This window comes from Apaloderma vittatum, unplaced genomic scaffold, assembly GCF_000703405.1.
Source record: "Apaloderma vittatum isolate BGI_N311 unplaced genomic scaffold, ASM70340v1 scaffold5636, whole genome shotgun sequence".
NCBI lineage: Eukaryota > Metazoa > Chordata > Aves > Trogoniformes > Trogonidae > Apaloderma > Apaloderma vittatum.
Window position 1 is genome coordinate 28987 of NW_009722193.1, and position 19416 is coordinate 48402.

At 51.7% G+C, this 19416-nt stretch overlaps 1 protein-coding gene across 1 annotated transcript in view; it reads right to left on the reverse strand.

Annotated features, from left to right (window-relative positions):
* Positions 1-12254: 12254 nt before the first annotated feature.
* The window catches only part of GUK1 (guanylate kinase 1), a 7408-nt gene continuing 246 nt past the window's right edge, over positions 12255-19416 (reverse strand). Inside the window, exons 2-7 of the mRNA XM_009871672.1 lie at positions 18023-18064; positions 17222-17318; positions 14844-14982; positions 13845-13933; positions 12641-12722; positions 12255-12433 (exon numbers count right to left, since the gene is read on the reverse strand). Of these exons, the coding sequence (XP_009869974.1) occupies positions 12398-12433; positions 12641-12722; positions 13845-13933; positions 14844-14982; positions 17222-17318; positions 18023-18064 (485 nt within the window). The 3' untranslated portion in view covers positions 12255-12397. The remainder of the gene's footprint in view (positions 12434-12640; positions 12723-13844; positions 13934-14843; positions 14983-17221; positions 17319-18022; positions 18065-19416) is intronic.

Consider the following 19416-nt stretch of genomic DNA (forward strand, 5'->3'; position numbering starts at 1 on the left):
GAGGGTTGAACAGAGAAGGAATTTAAGCACCCAAAGATGCCCAGAGCAAGGCAGAAGCCAGCAGTGATGCTTTAGCCCATGGCTCAGCCATGGCAGGGCACGAGCCATGTTTCTGGACCGTTTTCCCACAATTTTGTCCCATTTGCGCCCCACACCATCTGCAGCTTGCTCTCTAGCTGGCTCCACCTCATGTCTGAAAGGCGCTTTGCACAAAGCAGACACTTGTAAAGCTCTTGGCCAAATGTGTCTTTTAAGAAGGTGTTAAAACTCACGGTCAGAAATAACAAAGCGAAGCAGAAATGCAGCTTCAGGAGATGTGAGATCCCTTGGCCCTTGCTGTTCAAAGCAGGTTTTATCTGACATGAATCCACAGTGTGGGTTTGCAGCGGAGAAGAGAACCCTCATGTCGCGTGGTCTTAGCAGGTGTGTAGCCAGTGAGTCTGCCCTTCAGACCACAACTGGATACCGCGTCCAGTTTGGGGCTTCCCAGTGCAAGAATGGAACTGGAACGAATCCTACAGAGGCTTCCAAATTGGTTGTGGGCTGGAGAACGGGATGTCCAGGAAGAGGCTGAGAGAGCTGGGTCTGATCGGCCGCGGAGAAGAGAAAAGGAAGATCTTACAGGTGCGTGCAGCTGCCGTGTGAGGTTGTAGAGAAGGTGGTCCAGATGCTTCTCAGAAGCACACAGGGAAAGGCCAAGTTGCAGCCAGAAACATTTCGCAGGGATATGGAACAAAAAAGTCTCCGTGGCAAACACTGACACATGGAGCTGCTGGGATTTCCACCCTTGGAGATAACTCAGCTGGACAGGGCTCTTGGGAAGCTCCATCCAACACCAAACTTGTCCCTACTCCGTGACCTCCCTCAGCCCCTGTTTTTCTGCAGTTGCACAACTCGCCCTCAAGATCCCATCAGTCCTCCCTTGCTCAACATCTCCCACACTTGTGCCTACCCCCTCCGGCGGCCGGGAAAAGTTGTCATCCTCCCCAGGAGACTGCTCTGCCATGTGGGCTGAGCAAGGGCGGGGTGTGAAGGTCTCAGAGGAGCTCTTCTGAGACCCCCTGGGATGTAAATGGACCCTGTACAGAACCACCTCATGCCCTAGGGTCCCTGCTTTCATGGAAAACCGTCAGAAAGCCGATGGGCCACCTCACAACACCAGAAAACATCACCAGGCCCCTGTCCTCGCCTACTACAGCCTTGGGTTGCAGCAGCCTCGCACAAACTCCTCTATTTTCACTTTTTCTGGGAGCAAGGAGCAGAAACCACATCGGTTTACATGGCTGGTCACCAAGATCTCTAAGAAACAGGCTGAGTCAAAGGGAGGGGTGCAGCCTTACAAATGACCCTTGGGCTGGTTGGATGGCCTTTGGGTGGAAGAGCTCCAGACAAACCCTAAATTACGAGAGAGGAGAGTCCTCCGCAGCTCTGGGACCTGCAGGAATACAGTGCAGTGGTCCACCTCCGCGGAGCGTTACTGAGGAAGGAGGGGTTTCCTTATTACACACACCCAAAAAAATCCGGTATTTCTGTCTTGGACAGCACCCAAGGAAATAGCTCTCAGAGCCTGCAGGAGCACAAGGTGCAGATTCCCCGTCAGCGACATGTCCCTTTGCCCCATTCCCACCCGCCTGTGACTCACTCCAGCCGGGTTACGCTGGATTTCCTTCCTCAGACTTTCTAAGGAGGCTTTGGACAGAGGACAGATTGCCCTCCTGGGGCATTTCAAGGTAATTTGGGTGAAAGGAGAAGGTGCCTGTGGCCTCCTGAGACTCGACTCTGGTTGGGGTATGGGGGCATTCACTCCCCTCCCCACCAGGGGAGGACATGGATCTCTCCCATTAAGCTCAGCTTAAACACATTCATTAAGCCAAGCTCCTGCGCTTGGTATAGATGGAGAGGGGGCATTTTTGGATGGGAGGAGACAGAGCCCCCAGCGCCTCCATGCCACGCATGGGGAGCAGAATGGACCAGGAGGACTCAGGAGACCCTTCAAGCCCCACTCTCAACACCAAAAAACATCACCAGGCCCCTGTCCTCACCTACTACAGCCCTGGGTTGCAGCAGCCTCGCACAAACTCCTCTATTTTTCCTTTTTCTGGGAGCAAGGACCATGGCTGGTCACCAGCGTTGGTGCAAACGCTGGCTGCAACCAAGGTCGCTACAACTGCAGCAGTGACCTGGAGCTAGGAGGGGTGTAGCTAAGGGTGACCCATCAACCACACAAGGAAGATCTTGAGATTTTGATGAGGATGGATTTGATAAGGGCTGCAGAAATGCAACAGCATCTCTGAATGAGATACAGCCAAGGCCCTAAGAGCATTGATGGGAGATACAAGTTGGAGAAGGAGATCTCGCCCCAGACGAGTATCCAGTGTGTTTGGTCACCAACAGGAGAGTTTTCTCTTTGGCCAAGAAGATGAAGTCACCAAAGAGCAGCTCCCGTGGGTGGTGATACTGCCAAGCTACTGCCCGCCCCCTGTGCCTCAGTTTCCCCAGCTGCACAGGAGAGAAGGCACCCTTTGTGAGATGCGAGGATGGAAAGTGCGCTCACATCCTGGGCTATTATTTAAAAAAACCCAACACCATAATACGACACAAAAGCACCTTATAGAGAAGAAACTTATCAATGGACCTTTTGTCCACGGGTTGGAGACAGCAGCTGCAAAACTGCGTCTTCTGCTGGGCTGAGCTCCTACAGCCGCTCGTTTCTGCTTGTGCCTGGTCCTTGAAGCCCAACTTGCGATGAATTCCAAAAGCAAGCAGGCTGCAGACCCCAAAATTTGCTGTGGGAAGTCTCAAAAACACAACCCAAGGAACCAAGAGCAGGACTAGCAGGAAAACCAAACCCCGAAACGTCTTCTTTCCCCCCACTGCTGGTGGCTTGAGATGTGGGGCAGGATGTTCGGGAGGGGGACTGGCCAGAAAGTCCCAGAGCACATAAAAATTTCGATGAGGAAAAAGCAGAACCACCAACGTTTTAACCCCAAACTCCCCAGAGCTGGATTTGCACCGCGCCGCGCCCCGGGGGATGATTTATATTGACATAAATCACACATGAAGCGACACCAAATAGGGATGTTCCATCTCTTAGCCCCAGCAGGAAAGGAGATACGTGAAGGGGGTCGTAGCAAACGTGTTCCCCACCCGAGTGATGGGGAAAAGGCAGAAAATGAAGAGCAAAGAGGAGAGCAGAGGTGGATCCCAGCAGAGAGAAGGGGTCTGTGAAGTGTCGGGAAGCAGCCAAGATAAAAGCAGCCGGAAAAATATCAGAATTAGAGAGAAAAAAAAACCAAAAAAACAAACCACAAACAAAAAAGTAACGTACGGAGAAGCGCTGGGCTCAGTTCTTCGCAAAAACGTCCCATCCTTCCCCAGCGCGGTGCGCGGAGCCGCGGGCAGAGCTTCCCGGCGGCCGCTCCTCTCCCCTCCCACCCCTCCGGACCGAGCTCTCGTCCCGCTGCACCAGCCTGGAGACGATGACGTGGAGAAACCTCCAGCCGGGAAAGCTTCCCGAGACACGGGAGACCTCCGACGCCGCAAAACCCGTCGCTCCCCGGATTTCTTTTCCCTTCCTTTTACTAATTTCCTCATCGGCAACCCCAGAAACAAATCCAGGAAAAAAAAATAAAGAGAGTGCAGTGATGCTTTAAGGAGCCAAGAGAAATTCTTAAAGAGGGGGGAAAAAAAGAAATGATCAAGTAATTCAAATTGTCGAAGGGTTTAGGGCTATTAATAGCAAAAAGGGAGCTCCCGGGAGCAGGAGAGGGGGGGTGGAAAGCGGAGGTGCTTCCACAGGATAAGAAAAGCTTTCTTCTCGTTGGGATTTTCTTTTCCTTTGTGGTTCAAACAGAGGTGAAGCAGAAAGGAAAAAGTCGGCTGCAAACAGCTGAGAGACTGCAGCAGCAGCAAAAGCTTCTTCCCTCCCGATTTTTATATCCAAAGCAGCTCCTGCTGCTCGGATTTTACATTTTTAGGTATTTTATGTTGGCCAGGGGCTCCTGCCAGCCCCTCTTCATCCCTCTGCTCCCTTCTCAGCCCCGTCTTATGGGGAGGAGGGGGGGGAAGCAGCTGGAAGCATCGTGGAGAACAGCTGGAAAGGAGAACAGCTGGAAAGAACAGCAGCTGGAAGGGGACAGAAGGGACTTTCTCTGCCTCCCCAAGCCCCTTCTGCTCTCCGCCAGAAGGTTTGGCCTCCCCAGGCAGGTCTCTGCTCGGAGAGGGGCGATGAAATAATTGCCCCCGCCTGGAGGCGCGACCTTTGGCGCGGTGTTGGCTGTTCCTCCGTGTTGCCAGCTCGCAGGATTTTTATGGCCGATCTCGCAATAATTGATGTTTTCCTTTAAAAGCCCCTTGCTGCGAGGCGACGTTTGCCTCCTGGGAGTCCAAATCAGCAAGGTTTTTCTTCGCTGCCATTAAAGAAATCCACCACCTCCCCCTCAAAATTCAGCAAATCCAGGACAAAGATGTCACTAAACTTTTAAAATCTGGTGGCTCCTCAAGCCCCTAATCCTACAAGGACCCACTGCATGTCCCTTGGCATTTCTTAAGCAGCACCGACTGTGTAAAACTACTCAGAATAACTTGTTTTTTCCCAGTTTTTAAGGAGAAGGGATGTCCTTGCTCCCCCCAGCACAGCTGGGATGGGGCAGCTGAGTTTTCAATCCTCTCATTTAATTTCTCAAGTGTGTTTCTTCTCTCCAGCTGCTTCAGGGGAGGAACAAGCTGGGAAACAGCCCGGCTGACCGCGCAGGGAAGACGGGTTCCCAGAAGGGGTTTTGCAAGAGGAAATTAGCTCGTAGGATGCTCGGGGGGGATGGAAGAGGAGGGAGGGGGGAGGCATCACCCCAGCACTTGCTCCTGCAGCTGGTGCTGCCCTTGACACGGTCACAAACCAAACTTTTCAGCCCAGACTGGAGGTTATCAAGCAGATTTTGAGGTAAGGAAAACACCTTCAGCAGAAACACCTTGGGAAAATCCTTTTGAGGGTGCCTGGCTTGGAAACAACTTAAAATATGCTTAAAAATCTCAGCTTCGGCGTCTCTAACCCAGCGTGAACTCTCATTCAGCCTTGGTTAAAACAATTCCAAGCAAAACCCTGGATCTAAAGTGTAAGGATTTGCCCAGACCCTGAGTGGGGTTGGGTTTCTGTAGCTTCAGTACGTATTTAATACATTTTAGAGGCATAAAAAGGAATAATGCAATTTGCACGGCGCTCGATGCATTATATCCGAACGAAATGTAAAAAAATCCACGGTATAAAATGCGAAACAATATAAAATATATAAAATATACTACAAGGATTAATGAAAGAGTGACGTTCCCTCCTGGGATGAGGAACAGAGCATCCTTTTGTCCCCAAATCCACATTTTCTCCCCGTCAGCGATACCCCCGCCAGAGTCGCGTCTCGGCAAGGAAGCGATTAGACCAGACCTACCTTTCACAGCCAGGAAAAAAAAAAACACCACAAACCACCACGGTGCGTCCGAGCTGCGGGTCTTCACCGCATAACCGGGGACGTTCAGGGCGGGAGGAGAAGCCCTGCAGCAGCACGACCGGCCTCGACCTCTGCAACAAAGCCAAGGAGGAGGCGATTATTGCCGGGCATCTCTCTGCCAGGCACAATACGGCAGCGTTTCAGCGCCCGCGGTCAATGCTGGCATTGTCCCCCCCTTAGAGTGGCGGGTCCTGCGTGTGGTGGCGCGAGGCGAAGCTTCTGCTCCTCTGCAAGCTCCCACAAGGCTTCATCCTATTGCTGGAGACTTTTATTTTCCTCCTAGAGCAGGCTAACAGACCTGGGGAGTGGAGAGATCGCAGTTTTGCCGTGCCGGCACCGTTAACGCTATAGCCTGGCGTGAGGTTCCTATAAAAGGGGAAGGAAAGGGGATAAAATCTATCAGGGGTACAAAAGCAACGGGCAGATTGGGTTGGGATCGGGTGTTAACACCTCGCTGATAAAACAGAGGGATGCTCTGGGTGGGTGGTTTGTAGGGATCGGACTTGTCAGCGTTAGGTTAATGATTGGACTCAATGGCTTTAACGGGTCTTTTCCAATCTGGGCGATTCTGTGGCCCTTCCAGGGAGTTTGCATTTGGATGCTGCATCCAGGGCGGTCAGAGCTGGAGGATAGGATGGACGAGGGGAGGCTGAGCTGGGTCTGATCAGCCCAGAAGAGAGAATCATAGAATTGGCAGGGTTGGAAGACACCTTAAAGATCATCTGGTTTCAACGCCCTGCCATGGGCAGGGACACCTCCCACTAGATCAGGTTGCTCAGGGAAGGGGAACCCTTATGGATAAATGCAACTCTTAGCAGGAGGGTGGGGAGAAACGGAGCCAAACTCTTCTCAGAAGCACCCAGGGACCAGAGAGGCGGCGGGTTTCCTGATGAGACAATGAGAGAGCACGAAGGAAGATGCTGCTTGTCTTTAGAAACCCCATGAGCTGCTGCAAGACCGGTGAAATTTCCTCTCTACGACCACAACGGGTAGGACCAAGGCAATTGGGTTGGATTTCAGCAATAAAAAGAGCAAAGAGCCCAGAGGTTCTATCACAGGAGGCCCGTTTGCGCTGTTTGCTGCCTGCTGGCCGTGGGTTAGGAGCAGGTCCTAAAGCTGATGGGGCGAGGCTGCAGCGTGACGGCCCCAAGGAGCAGCAGCGCCCGAGCTTTGGAGGACTGATGGGGTGGGGAAAAAAAAATAATAAAAATATGCAGTGTGTTGAAAACAAATTTTAAAAATTTTAAAAAAAGGAGCCGGCTGTGGCTCCTCGCAGGGAGTGATTACCCCCCGGTGTGGGCAGTGACACCGGTGTCCCCTCTCCGCCTGGATCCACGTGTTGCTTTTCTCTCTCCGGTCCACGCCGCCGTGTCCTGGAGGCATCTGTGGGACCGTCACCATGAACAGCTCGAGCAGCCTCTGCTTCCAACCAGGAAAAATGACAAGCCTCCTCTTTTTTTCTCATCCTATACCCAGTATATCCAGGCCAGCACGTTGCTGGTTTTAACGGGGCGGGGGACTGGAGAATCCCATTGAGTTCTTTTTCTCTGGAGAGTTTTCCCAGCAGGGCTCAGTCTCCATCACCTCTGTGCCAGCTTTGTGTTAGGGAACCAGGGCCACCCCTGGGGCTGGAGGCCCACCACGTAGGCACCTTTGCTTTCCATCAGCGAGAATTGCTTGAGAGAAAACAGGAGGAAAAAAAAGAGAAATATCTGCAACAACGTTGGACCGAGGGCTTGGCCACTGCAGGGCTGATGGCAAGGGAGCAGTCGCCTGGTCCTTCCCTGTGCCCATTGGTCCCACTTCCCATATGGGTTCACTAAAATAATTCCCTCTACAAGGCAATGAAATAAAATATATAAATTCTTGGAGCTCAATCGGGCATTTTGCCTGTTCTGCCTCCCTTCTTTTTGTTGCCTCCTTGTATCTCTGGCAGACGGAACGGGGAAAGCAAAAGCCAGGAAAACATCCTATTCCTCTCTCCTTTCATGCCTGGGGGGAGAGAAATCAGGCGTCGGGAGGGGGATGTAGCCCTGATTTCCAAAGTGTCCGGTTGTACCAGTTGCCGCCGTGTGTAATCTGAATTGCAGATGGCTTCTGGCTATTTGCGGGGCTGGAGTCACATCCTGGATGAGCAAAGTCACAGCTGCTATTGTCAGAAGAAGCTGAGCCTGTACTGGATTTCCCATTTTTCTCCCATTTTTGGAAGCCCGGGAGTGGGGCTGAGCTCTAGAAAGGCAGAGCATGGTGTCGATGACGGTGTTTCGCCCCGACTGACGCTCCTGGCGGTGTGTGCGGTCCTGTCTGGAGCCGGTCAGGTTTTTATGGATCAGCATCCCACGCTCTCTCGGGATGACCCACGTGCACATCCAGTTGATGTGGCTGACCCAAATACAACAAGGCAAGGAGCATCCCAGCTCCCGGTCCAGATGCCAGGGCAGCTCTTTTCCTTGAGATGGATGCGGCGATGGCACAACTCCTACCTTGGAGCATCACGTACTGACAGGACGCTTCCCGACACTGTGCTACAGAGAAAACTCGATCCTCCCTCACGTCTTGGTTTCCAGCAGCCGGGAGAACAAGCCCCAGAGGAGTGATGTGTTCACCTGACCCGATCCTTGTCAGATCAGGTGCCATTGGGCTCCACTTGAGGCTGCACCTCGAGTACTATGTTCAATTTTGGGCACTGCAGAGTGAGAAAGACATTGAGGTGCTGGAAAGGATCCAGGGGAAGGGCAATGAAGTTGCTGAAGTATCTGGAGAACAAGTGTTTGGAGGAGCAGCTGAAGGACTCGGGGTTGTTTCGTCTGAAGAAAAAGAAGCTGAGGGGAGACCTTGTCGCTCTCTACAACTCCCTGAAAGGAGGTTGTAGACAGGTGGGTGTTGGTCTCTTCTCACAAGTTACAACCAAGAGTGCAAGAAGAAGTTGCTCCAGGAGAGGTTTAGGGGAGACATTAGGAAAAACTTCTCCACTGACAGAGTTATCAAAAGACAAGGGAGTGGTTGAATCACCATCCCTGGATGTATTTAAAAGCCGTCTAGATATGGTGCTCGGGGACAGGGTTTAGAAGTTGACCTGGTAGAACTCTGCAGAGTTGGACCTGATGATCTTGAAGATCTTATCCAACCATAGTGATTCCATATATTAGCCCCCGCGCTGCTTATTAGCTGTTGTGCTTTTATAGGACCTACCTGGTGTCGGCGGTGCTGGTGGGTGTCTCAGCGTGAGGCAGCAGCAGCCGGCAAGCGGGGGTCACCTCGCTGTCCTGCGGGAAACACAAAAAAGGGCATCAGCATCCCCTGGGCAGGGACCGCGTCATCCCCAGTTCTGCTGCAGAGCGGGGACCCCAGGGCAGGGGATGACACCCTGAAACCCCTGTAGCAAAGCCCTCTGCTCCGTTTGAAGCCACGCAGGCTGCTGGAGGATTTCCTAGGAGAGCTTTGCTGCGTGCCGATGGAAACGCGGGCACTGGATATGGCAGAAAAAAATGTTTTTTTGCCAGAATTGCTGTTATCTGGCGGCCTCAGACACCTCAGCCATGCCGTAACGCCACTGACGTGCTGAACGATCTCTCTGGAAGGTCCTAAATACGTGTGAGGAGCCCAGGCTGGCTCACAATTAGTTTTTTCTCCCTCCAGTAACTCCTTCTGCAGCCACAGTCCTACTCCTCACACCGGTGTGAGCACATCCCATCACACCTTTCCAGCCAGAATGCTAAATCCTTCACGCTCGCACTTGGAAGCAGACACACAGACTGAGCCGGACACCGACAGGCAAGCAAGAAAACCACAGTAATTCCTATTTTTATTTTTTTTCCCCCTTCTTTGCTTATTTTATACGCCGGCCGCCCAATTATTTCCCAGGATGTCTCTGCCCTGCGGTGCCTTTTTGCAGTCATGTGGAAAGAAGCTTGAAAATCCAGGCTTCCTCCAAAACCACTCAGATGCCAGGAAAAAAAAACCCAACTCAAATAAAACACCAAATTTCACCCCCTAGGTGATGAGGTTTTCGCAATAGCTAAATAAAAGCTCATTTGACAGTGTCAGCTCCCTTTTGCCCTTCATTCCAAAACACCTCAAACCCGTTGATTTGATATATTCATCACCTTCCCACCTGGAAAATCTCTTAGGTGGGAAATAAAGTCTCCCAGGACCAATATCTTTAATCCCTTGGGCATGGAGACTCCTGTGCCCTCACTTTGCCCCAGTCTGATCCCTCGATCCCACCCCCAGCCCCACGTTGAGCACCAGGAGCCTCCGTTCGGGGTTTTGTAGGACCCCGATTTCAGCAGCCACCGCGATGTTCGGCACGGTCCTTGCCTGCCCCAGGGTTGCGGGGGTGGCCGCATCCCTAACGAGCCGGTACCAGAAACATATTTGTGTTTGCAAATGCAATTCATAAAACAGACCCCCCCTGTTTTGGAGGACGTGGCAATTTGTCACCCGTTCGGCGACCAGCCTGGCCTCCGGCAACCTGCTCCCGGTCCCTCCGCCATCCCGACGGCCGCCCCGTCACCTCGCGTTAACGCTGGGCATCTGCTGCTTCGGTCCGTCAGACGCGAGCGGTGGCCGCTAGGAAAGCGGGTCACCCGATCCAGGGCGGGTTATTTAGGATTTCCCTCCCTGTTCCCACCAGGGAAGGAGGATTCGAGCCATCTAAGTGAGTTTGCGTCGTTTGGGGTTTGGTTTTTTTGCTCCCCGTTTTCCAAGCGTTGGTGGTGATGCCACATGAGCATCATCCCTTCCCGGGTACCACTCACCTCTCCCGGAGGGACACGCGGAGGCTGGGCTCGGGGCTGGCAGCCACACGGCTCTCGGGGCGCTGGTGAAAAGGTTGAGGAGGCAGCGGCTGGGCAATTCCATCTGGTGACGGCACCGCAGGTCTCAACACGATGGCCGGAGACCACCAGACTGAAGCCAGAAATCCGTGTCCTTGCACCTCGGCGTTTCCCTCTTGCTCTTTTCCTGCTGGCATTTCTGCCATCTAGAGGGGACATTTCCCCATTGCAAACGCATCCCTCAGAACGAAATCTCACGATTGAGGGACGAAAAATCCCACAAAACCAAACCCACCACCAGCCCAGGTGTGTGTCATTTGCCAGCGCGGGAAGAGCTTGGCCGCAGCGATTCGCACCGTCAGGGTGGGGATTGCTGGGTGCTGGGAAAAGTCCAGCCCAGAAAATATTTAGGGGGAAGTATTTTCCCGCTTGTTTACCCCAAGCTAGAACCTCGCGACGTGAAACTCGTGACAACAGAAAGGAGGATTTCCCTCTACGCTAGGAAAGGTGTATTTAAAGGAGCCCAGGAGAGGTAAACGATCAAAATAATCATCAAATCATCCTTCTGAATGCGAGCCAGGCTGCCCAAGGCCTGGTTCTGCTTACTGGGGTCCACAACGTGGAGGATGGAGCTTGGTAAATTAGGAGGTGACGTGTGCTGAGCTGGAGTGGAGCAGCTGGGTAAACTGGAGAGCTGGGGTAGGAAGAGGATGAAACCCAAGGGAGCTGAGCGTAAGGTAGGAGCCCGCCCTGGCAACAAGTGGTTTTGGTGAGAAACCACCCCAGCCCGGTGCTGTGTGGTCCAGCTGGATCTACCTGTTTCAATCACAGGATCACAGAATGGCTTGAGCTGGAAGGGACCTTAAAGATCATCTCGTTCCAACCCCTCCACCACGGGCAGGGGCACCTCCCACCAGACCAGGTCGCTCAAAGCCCCGTCCAACCTGGTCTGTCCGGTTTGGTTGCTCTGTACAGCTGGTGGTAACTGTTCCTTCCCTGCAGGCCAACACCAGGGAAACCACCTGGAGGTTCCACCTGTGACATTTCTCATCTCGCTCCCACACTCACCTCTGGTGAAGGCTGGGGTGGCTTCGAGCACAGGGGCTCCGTGAGAAACCGCCCTCTCTGAGGCGGCTCAGGGTACAACCTGCTGGAGGGACCAACGGGCTCAGAAGTGACACGAGAAGATCAAGGCTGAAGGAAAAAGCACAAAGCATCTTCCCAGCCCTCGTCGGGCAAAGCTCTCCACATCTCAAGCCAGAGACCTGTGTGAGAGACAGTGGCTGGAACCCTCCTAGGAAAAAGGATTTATTGCTGCCCAAAAAAGCCGGACAGCTTGGGAAAGGAATCTTTTCTCCCTCAATTTGTAGATATAAGTGCATCTAAAGATCTACCGGCGTCTAAGCTCGAGTGGAACGACAAGTAGACGTGATTACAGGATGGTGGAGGAGCAGCTCGCAGTGCTCTTCCTCTCAGAAAAAAGGACAGTGGATAGATCGTATCCTGTGACCATTCCCATCTCCTCTCAGCTTATTAACCAAACCCTTGTGTTCCCAAGGGCCGTGCCGACGCGCTGCTCTGCCGCCACGAGGCCGCGGGAGGCTGAGGGTGGCAGGCACAGACGGATCGGCAACGCCTGGAAAAGCTGTGGCCACGTCTGACAAGGAAGCAGGAACCAGAGGGAACAAGAGGGCGCTGACACTTGTGACATCAGGAGCCAGCCACCTGCAGGTGGAAACGGGGGTTTATCAATCTAAATAGCTCCGCACTTTGTCGAGTGGCATTAGGTGGCACGATGTGTACCTCCACAAATAATGCAAAAAAAATAAATAATAATAAAAAAAATCCACAAATATCCTGAGCTACACGCTGGGGCCGCAGCCGCCCAGGCAGCTCCTCTACGGCCTCACAGAACGGCTCTGCCCCGAGGTCCGAATCTGGGAGAGCCCGCAGGGAACAGAAACACGAGCGCGACCGGGTTTCGTTTTTTCCTTTTAATAGAAACATCCTAGAGTAACTTGGGAGGAGGATTGGCCTAAAAAGGGAATGTCTCTCGGAATAAAACGGTGCGACGTGCTTCGGGAATGATGTGCAAAGTTAAGAGGTCCAAGCAGGTTCAGCTCAGGACTTCCTGGATTCTTGAGTCTTCTTGATTTCCTGCAAGGAGATCAGGGAAACAACTGAGCATCTGCTGCTCTTTGGGAACAACTTGAAGAGCTTCACAGCTCTGCAGACCAGGAGAGATCATCTCCTCTGACCAGCTCCACAGCATCACAGGACCAAGAGACAGACAGACCCTGACCTGCTCAGCCCAGAGGTCACGCCTGCCCGGGGAGTGAGACGGAAAAGCCCCCAGTGACTCACCTCCAGGAGCATCTCCTTCAGTTCCGAATAGGCTTTTTCTAAATCATCATTAATAATGACCAGGTCAAACAGGCCAGGCTCTCTACCTGGGGAAGGAGGCAAGGACAGAGGAGTTAGAACACAGAATCACAGAATCACAGAATCTGCTGGGCTGGAAGAGACCTTTAGAGGCCATCTAGTCCAACTCCCCTGCAGTAAGCAGGGACATCTTTAACTCCATCAGGTTGCTCAGAGCCCCATCAAGTCTGACCTCAAATGTCTCCAGGGATGGAGCCTCCACCACCTCTCCGGGCAGCCTGTGCCAGTGTTTCACCACCCTCAGAGTAAAGAGCTCCTAATGCCTACTCTAAATCTACCCTGCTCTAGCTTAAAACCGTTGCCCCTCCTCCTGTCACTACATTCCCCTGTAAACGTCCCTCCCCAGCTTTCCTGTAGCCCCTCCAGGCACTGGGAGGCCACTCTAAGGTCTCCTCAGAGCCTTTTTGTCTCCAGGCTGAGCAACTCCAACTCTCTCAGCCTGTCCTCACAGGAGAGGTGCTCCAGTGCTCTGATCATCTTTGTGGCCTCTTTTGGACCCGCTCCAACAGGTCCGTGTCCTCCTTGTGCTGAGGGCTCCAGAGCTGGGCGCAGCTCACCAGAGCAGAGCAGAGGGGCAGAATCCCCTCTCTCCAGCTGCTGGCCACGCTTCTTGCGATGCAGCCCAGGATGCGATCGGCCTTCTGGGCTGCCGGCGCACATTGGTGGCTCACATCCAGCTTTTCGCCCACCAACACCCCCAAGTCCTTCTCCTCAGGGCTGCTCTCTAGCACATCACCTCCAGCCTGTACTGATAATGAGGACTGGCCTGACCCAGGTGCAGGATCTTGCACTTGGCCTTGTTGAACCTCATGGGCCCACTTCTCCAGCTTGCCCAGGGTCCCTCTGGATGATATCCTGTCCCTCTGGTGTGTCGACCTCACCACTCAGCTTTCCCTGTGTCATCCTTCACGTGGCACTTTAATATTAGTATTTCAGCCACGGCTAACACGCTTCTGTGCCAGCTGCTCACAAGGAACTGCAGTGGGAAGCGACGCAGCGCGGTGCTCCGATCAAACTCGGCCGATGCCCAAGCCCTGCCAGCGCTCCTCGGAGAACACAAGCCCGATATCCCTGCTCCTACGCCGCCAGTGCAACCCCTCTCCCCACGCAAATCACTTTAAGGCACTTACTAAGTTCCAAATCTACACGGGCCGCAGTCAAACGCTTCTGTAAACTTTCTTCTGTCTCAGTCTTTCGGTCACGTAATCTTTTTTCCTAAACCAAATGACAAACGTATTAAAGAAATTACCTTTCCGAACGCAGCACAAGGAAATCACCATCCACCCCACCAGCCAGCGCTGCCTGCTGGCGACCCTGGGCACGTGAAATATCGCTCTGCAAAGGGCAAGAGGCCTCAGTCAGAGCCCAGAGCAAACCAAGCTGAGGCTGGGCTCAAGATCTACCCAGAGCTTGAGTCCTCAGTTTCTCTTTTTTTTCCTCCTCCTGTTCTGTTTTGAGTTTGTTTGGTTTTTTCTGCAGGTACTGCTGGGAGATAAAATCTCTCTGCTGGGCTCGGGCATCTGGCACCATTGGCTCCCTCCTGTGCAAACTCAACGAGTAACACAGCTCGACTGAGAGCACAAGGAGAGAGCCCAGGCCCTTCACTGCCACTCGTGTGGCTTCAGCAGGTCACACATGTGTGCCCACATCCCTCTCCAAACCACAACAGCAACTTCATTTCTGCGAAAGGCACGTCGCAATCGCTGCTGTACAGGGCCCCGAGAGACCAGAGGAGGACAGGGTTTATGGTGCTGCAAAGAACCAGCCCCCCTTGATTTAACTTTCTGGAGGCAAAAATCTCTTCCTTTCCCCAGCGCTGAGCACAATCGAGGTTTTTAAAGGTTGGCCAAGGCTGCAATAGACTCTCTACCCCAATGCAGGTGTGGGAACTGCACAGCAGGGACTCAAAAAACAGAGCCTGGGAAGTTTTATCCCTGGGAGCCGAGGCTGGGGGGCTTGGACTGGGCTGAGAGGACGGGTGTGCTCAGAAATGTCCTCCCCACCTGCTTTACGGCCCTTAAAAACATGCAGATGAATCAAGGAGGAGAGGGGAACCCCCCCTTGCTTCAGAGCAAGACGCTGATTACCTCTAACCGCCTAACGGCAAAGGGAGGCGGTCGCTCACCAAGATGTCCAGGGACGGGGGCTGCACGGAGATGTAGATGGGGTTCAGGTCTGTCTTCTTGATGTTCTTCACGCCCTGGATGTCGATGTCAAGGACGCAGATCTGGTTCTGGGCCTGAACAGCCTGCACCGCACCTTTACTGAGGGCAGAGGAAAAAGAAAATGCTTTGTCAGTGATGGCTCTCATATGTCGTTGAAGACAACAGGAAGGACTCTCTCCCCAGCGTGGGGGAACGGTGAGCTTGTTCCTGAACACCTCCAATTCTCGCTTGAAAAGTGCTTCTCCTGGTGCACTGGAGGTACCTGGACGAAATTTTCAGGCAGTATTTGCACATTTCTGGGCACAGATTCGTCTTCAACCCAGAGCTCCGTGGTGTGATGGGACAGCACAGAGAGAGAGAGGTCCCTGCCAGGAGCTCAGGGCTGGCACTGCAGGTTTTGAGGTCGTGAACTCGGGAAGTCACACAGCGACCGAAGAGATTACAAGAAGATTTTACAGTGGCTGGTGACTTTCCTCCTGACCTGGGAGGTCCCACAACGCAGGTCACAAACCCCAAGAGGAAGGAGAAAGCTGAAGCAAAGCTGTGAGTCCAGCCCCTACGCCCTAGACAAACACAGAGGTTTTCTGCCTTGCCCAAGTGGGGCAGCAGAGAGAGCCTGGATCTAAGCCTCAACCACTGCAAAACCACAACAAACCTCCCCAAAGCAGTTTGGTAAAAAACCTCCCCAAAGCAGTTTGGTTTGCTGCGTGCAAGCCGCAGGTTTTGCCTGGTGTCGCCACTACAACCAATCTGCAAAGAGCCAGCAGCTGTCAGAGCCCAGAGAGATCGATCCCACGCCTGCCCTCCTGATTTCAGCCTCTAATTTAAGGCGGCTTCAAAGAAATTCTGGTTTCTGTGTGCTGTCCCTTTCAGGGCTCTTAATTCTTTGTTATTTTTTATTATGAACCGATGAGATTTAGCGAGCACAAAGGATTTGTCAAAACTTCAACTATTCTGACAAGCACGAGGGACTCCTTTTTATCACACCCCTGATTAGAAACCTCCTCGGGCAATTTTAGAGGAAATAGAGGCTTGGAGAGTTTCTGTACTTCTTTTGGTTGCAAATGAGGTGGTTTGGGTAAATTTCAGCCTCTTGCCCTGCACACCCAGGGAGAAAAGCACCTTGGAAACAAACCCAGGCGCATCATCTAGTTTGGTTCAAGTACCGAATCAGTGAAAATTGCAAGGAAATTGGCTGAGATGCCTCCTCAGCAGCCACCCCAAGGAAAAGGCACCAAAAATCAACTCCACTTATGTGTCGGGAATCGGAAAGCAGCCGTCTGCCCCGCGCTGGATTAAGCAGGAGACACGTGCAGGACGGAAGCCAGTCCTACGCAGGATGAAGCCAGGGATTAAGGAGTCTGAACTCAGTTTCTCCTTGGCTCTGGGTATTTGGAAGATGAGCCGTGAGGTTTCGTTTCTCTTGCCAAACCAGCAACGTTATCGAGGCCAGGGCAGGGGATTGTGCTCCTCCGTCGGCCTCAGAAGGAGGAAGGCCAGACCCAGACCTCCACTAGGCTGCCCTGAGCAATGCTACAGAAATGCAACATCACCAACAAGGGTTCCTTCAGAGCACGTTCAAGTGTGGGCGCTTTACACCAGCAGCTCCCACAAAAAAACCATCCTTGGAAGGAAAAAAAATCCTCCAGAAAAGCACACTGAGCTCTCAAAGAAACGTTAAGTCTTCTCGAAAAGAATTTCAGTCAAATTTCCTTCAAAATAAGTATCATGAGGTACATTGAACTTTCCTCCTTAGCAGGACCTTTACTACAGTACTGCGGTTTTCTCAAAATAATTCTGTATCTGACTTCTAACTGCAGCTTCGTGTTTTGTTGATCATGAGCTCCAAGGCCCAGGGCAACGGTATTTTAAAAAGCCCCTCACGCTTGAACCCCAGCCTGGGGTGCCGGGCGATTTATTTACTCGTAAGCAACCGCTTCGCCAAAGCGGCACACGGATTTGTTTCACAAGTCGGTACAGAAATGGTCACTTCTCCTGAATTCATCGTATTCAGCCCGTTAGGGTAAGGCAGGGACAATGAGAGGAAGTTCCCGCTCTGCCCACTGTTCTCTGCAAGCACTTGGAAGATATTAAGAGCATAAAGAGGCTGAAAATCACCCCCGTGCAAGAAAAACGTTAAGAATATGATTTGCTTCTGCAACCCTCAAACACCAGAGGAGGGTACGGAGAACCTCAGAACACGACAAGGATTTAATTATGAGCAGCTGCCTCTGCGAGAGGCGATTCTGCCACCTTGATAAAGCTGACGAGGGCCCTGTTATCAAAAGGAAAGTTAAAATGGTTTTTTCCTTCACCATCATCTTGACAAGCTTCGTACCTCGTCCCGTACATGTTTCCGGAGAACTCCGCGTGCTCGATGAATTCCCCGGCGTCGATTTCTTTCTGCATTACCTCTCTGGTCACAAAGTGGTAATCTGGATACAGGGAGAACAGGAAACACAGCCAGAAATTAACGGCTTGGAAGGGAAAGTTCAGAGTTAAGACGACACGTCCAGGTGCTCAGGGGAGAAAGAACTTAAAATCTATTCTGGGCAACACTGGCAGACGGCAAATACCCACTTCCTAATTGCTGCATTCAGCATCCCCTCTCCACACCAACTGGTGCTCAGACACCTGCTCAGAACGTGTTGGGAGCTTTCTGTGGGCCCAAAAATGCTGCTTTTTCATAACTTCTCCCCTTTCTGGAGCAATAGGGACCTTCCCTCCATCCCCAAGGTGTGGAACACGTTAGAGCCGGGCTGCCAAGGCCCTTAATTTGAAAGCATTTATGATTAAAGACTAGAATGGGATGAGAGAGAGAGATAAAAGGGAACATCAAAATCAAACGAACTAAAAGGGAACATTTCTCTCCCTTCCAGAGTGAAAACAGGCTCATTGCCACCGACATAAAGAACAGAAGCGTGTGTACACGTGTGTATTTCTAAACACACATACATCCACGCTCTCAAATAGATCTTTACTGAGTGTCTGGGTAAGGAAATGCACCTTAAAAATGTAAATGCAGGGCTAACTTATCTGCTAGTGGGGATTCATGCATGTGCTTCGTATGAAAACTCAATTTTTTTCAGAGGAATTATCAGCCAAGTCGGACGAGACAAGCCCAGCCGTGACCGCTCACCTTTGCCATTTACTTCGCCGGGTCTCGGCTGCCGCGTGGTATCTGTCAGAAAAAAAAAAAAACCACCACGAAACAGCCTCGTAAATCTTGCAGATCACCCAAGGAAGTAACAGCATCAAAGAAATTAAAGCTTAACCCAACCACGCAGTAAACTGACCTTCTGTTTAAAATGATCAAAGCTGCTGGAATGAGCTAGTGTAACGCGCGGCGACGCGCAGGATGTAATTGAAGGTCCTTAGATAATCTAAAAATAATCAATACCTCGCAGAGTTATCTTCATTTTAAAAGATCACACAGCGCAGGTGCTTAAAACAGCCAGATTTAATGAATAAAGGCAAACTCCTGTGGGAGGAAGGGGAATAAATCAGCCTCAGAGCGCCGCTGGAAGTAGTAATTTAAATTAGATTTATTTTATGGGCAGGCTCTGCAAACCAAAAAGGAGCTGGTGGTCATCGTGGAAGGTAACACAGACTGTTTTATTTAGGACAGGCAGGAGTTAATCTAATGCAGTAAAGCTCTGATCACCGGTAAGTTTTTATAAAGCCTGGTTGCCACAGTCTAAATGGCAAAAAGAAAAAAAAAAACCAAGAAAAAAAGTAAAGAATGGTAAGATTTAGTTTGGATTGAGGTGAGAAATAAGCTTGAATCAAGAGCATAAAACATAAAAAAGGAAAGATAAATCTTCTTTTCCTTTTTTTCATCTCCGGGAACACGACTGGTTTTTATTTGTCCTTTCACGGTAGAATGAATCCAGGATCTCACCGATCTTAAAGCAAGGATTTCATGGGTGGTACCCAAAGAGTTAGGACAGTAAAATCACATTTTGGTTACATACTTAAAACCACTTTGCAGCAAGAAAACTGGGTGGAGGAGCAGCACTGCCTGCAGCCTGGTGGGAGCGGATCGAGCCGCCCGGCCAGGGCTTATCTTCATGTTACGGGTAGAAAAAAACCGAAAGGACCCTTGACCAGCACTTAGTGACCGATGTAGAGGAAGGTCAACAAAGCAAGAGAGTAAGGGGGGGAGGAGGAATGTATAAGGGTGATGGGATGAACTGACTCAGTGTTGAGATGGGCTTCACAGAACTCTTTAATTTCAAATCCAAGACTCCGGCGTGCTGCCCTCGGGACGTTAAAATCCTCATCAGCTCCCGCCGGTGGACAGAAAGAATTGGATTTTTAAAGCAGAGGCCTGGGGGAGGTTTTTGTTACTTTCAGAGTCCAGAATTGCTCAGGAAAAAAAAAAAGTCACCTCCTCTGAGCTGTGCTTATAGATGGAGAGAGTCACTAGACCCGGGAAAGGTGCTGTTCCAGACAAATTTTAGATTTGCTGCTCAATACCAGTAGTAAAAGACTTATTTAAACATCCCTAAGAGCCCAGAGACAGACCAGGAC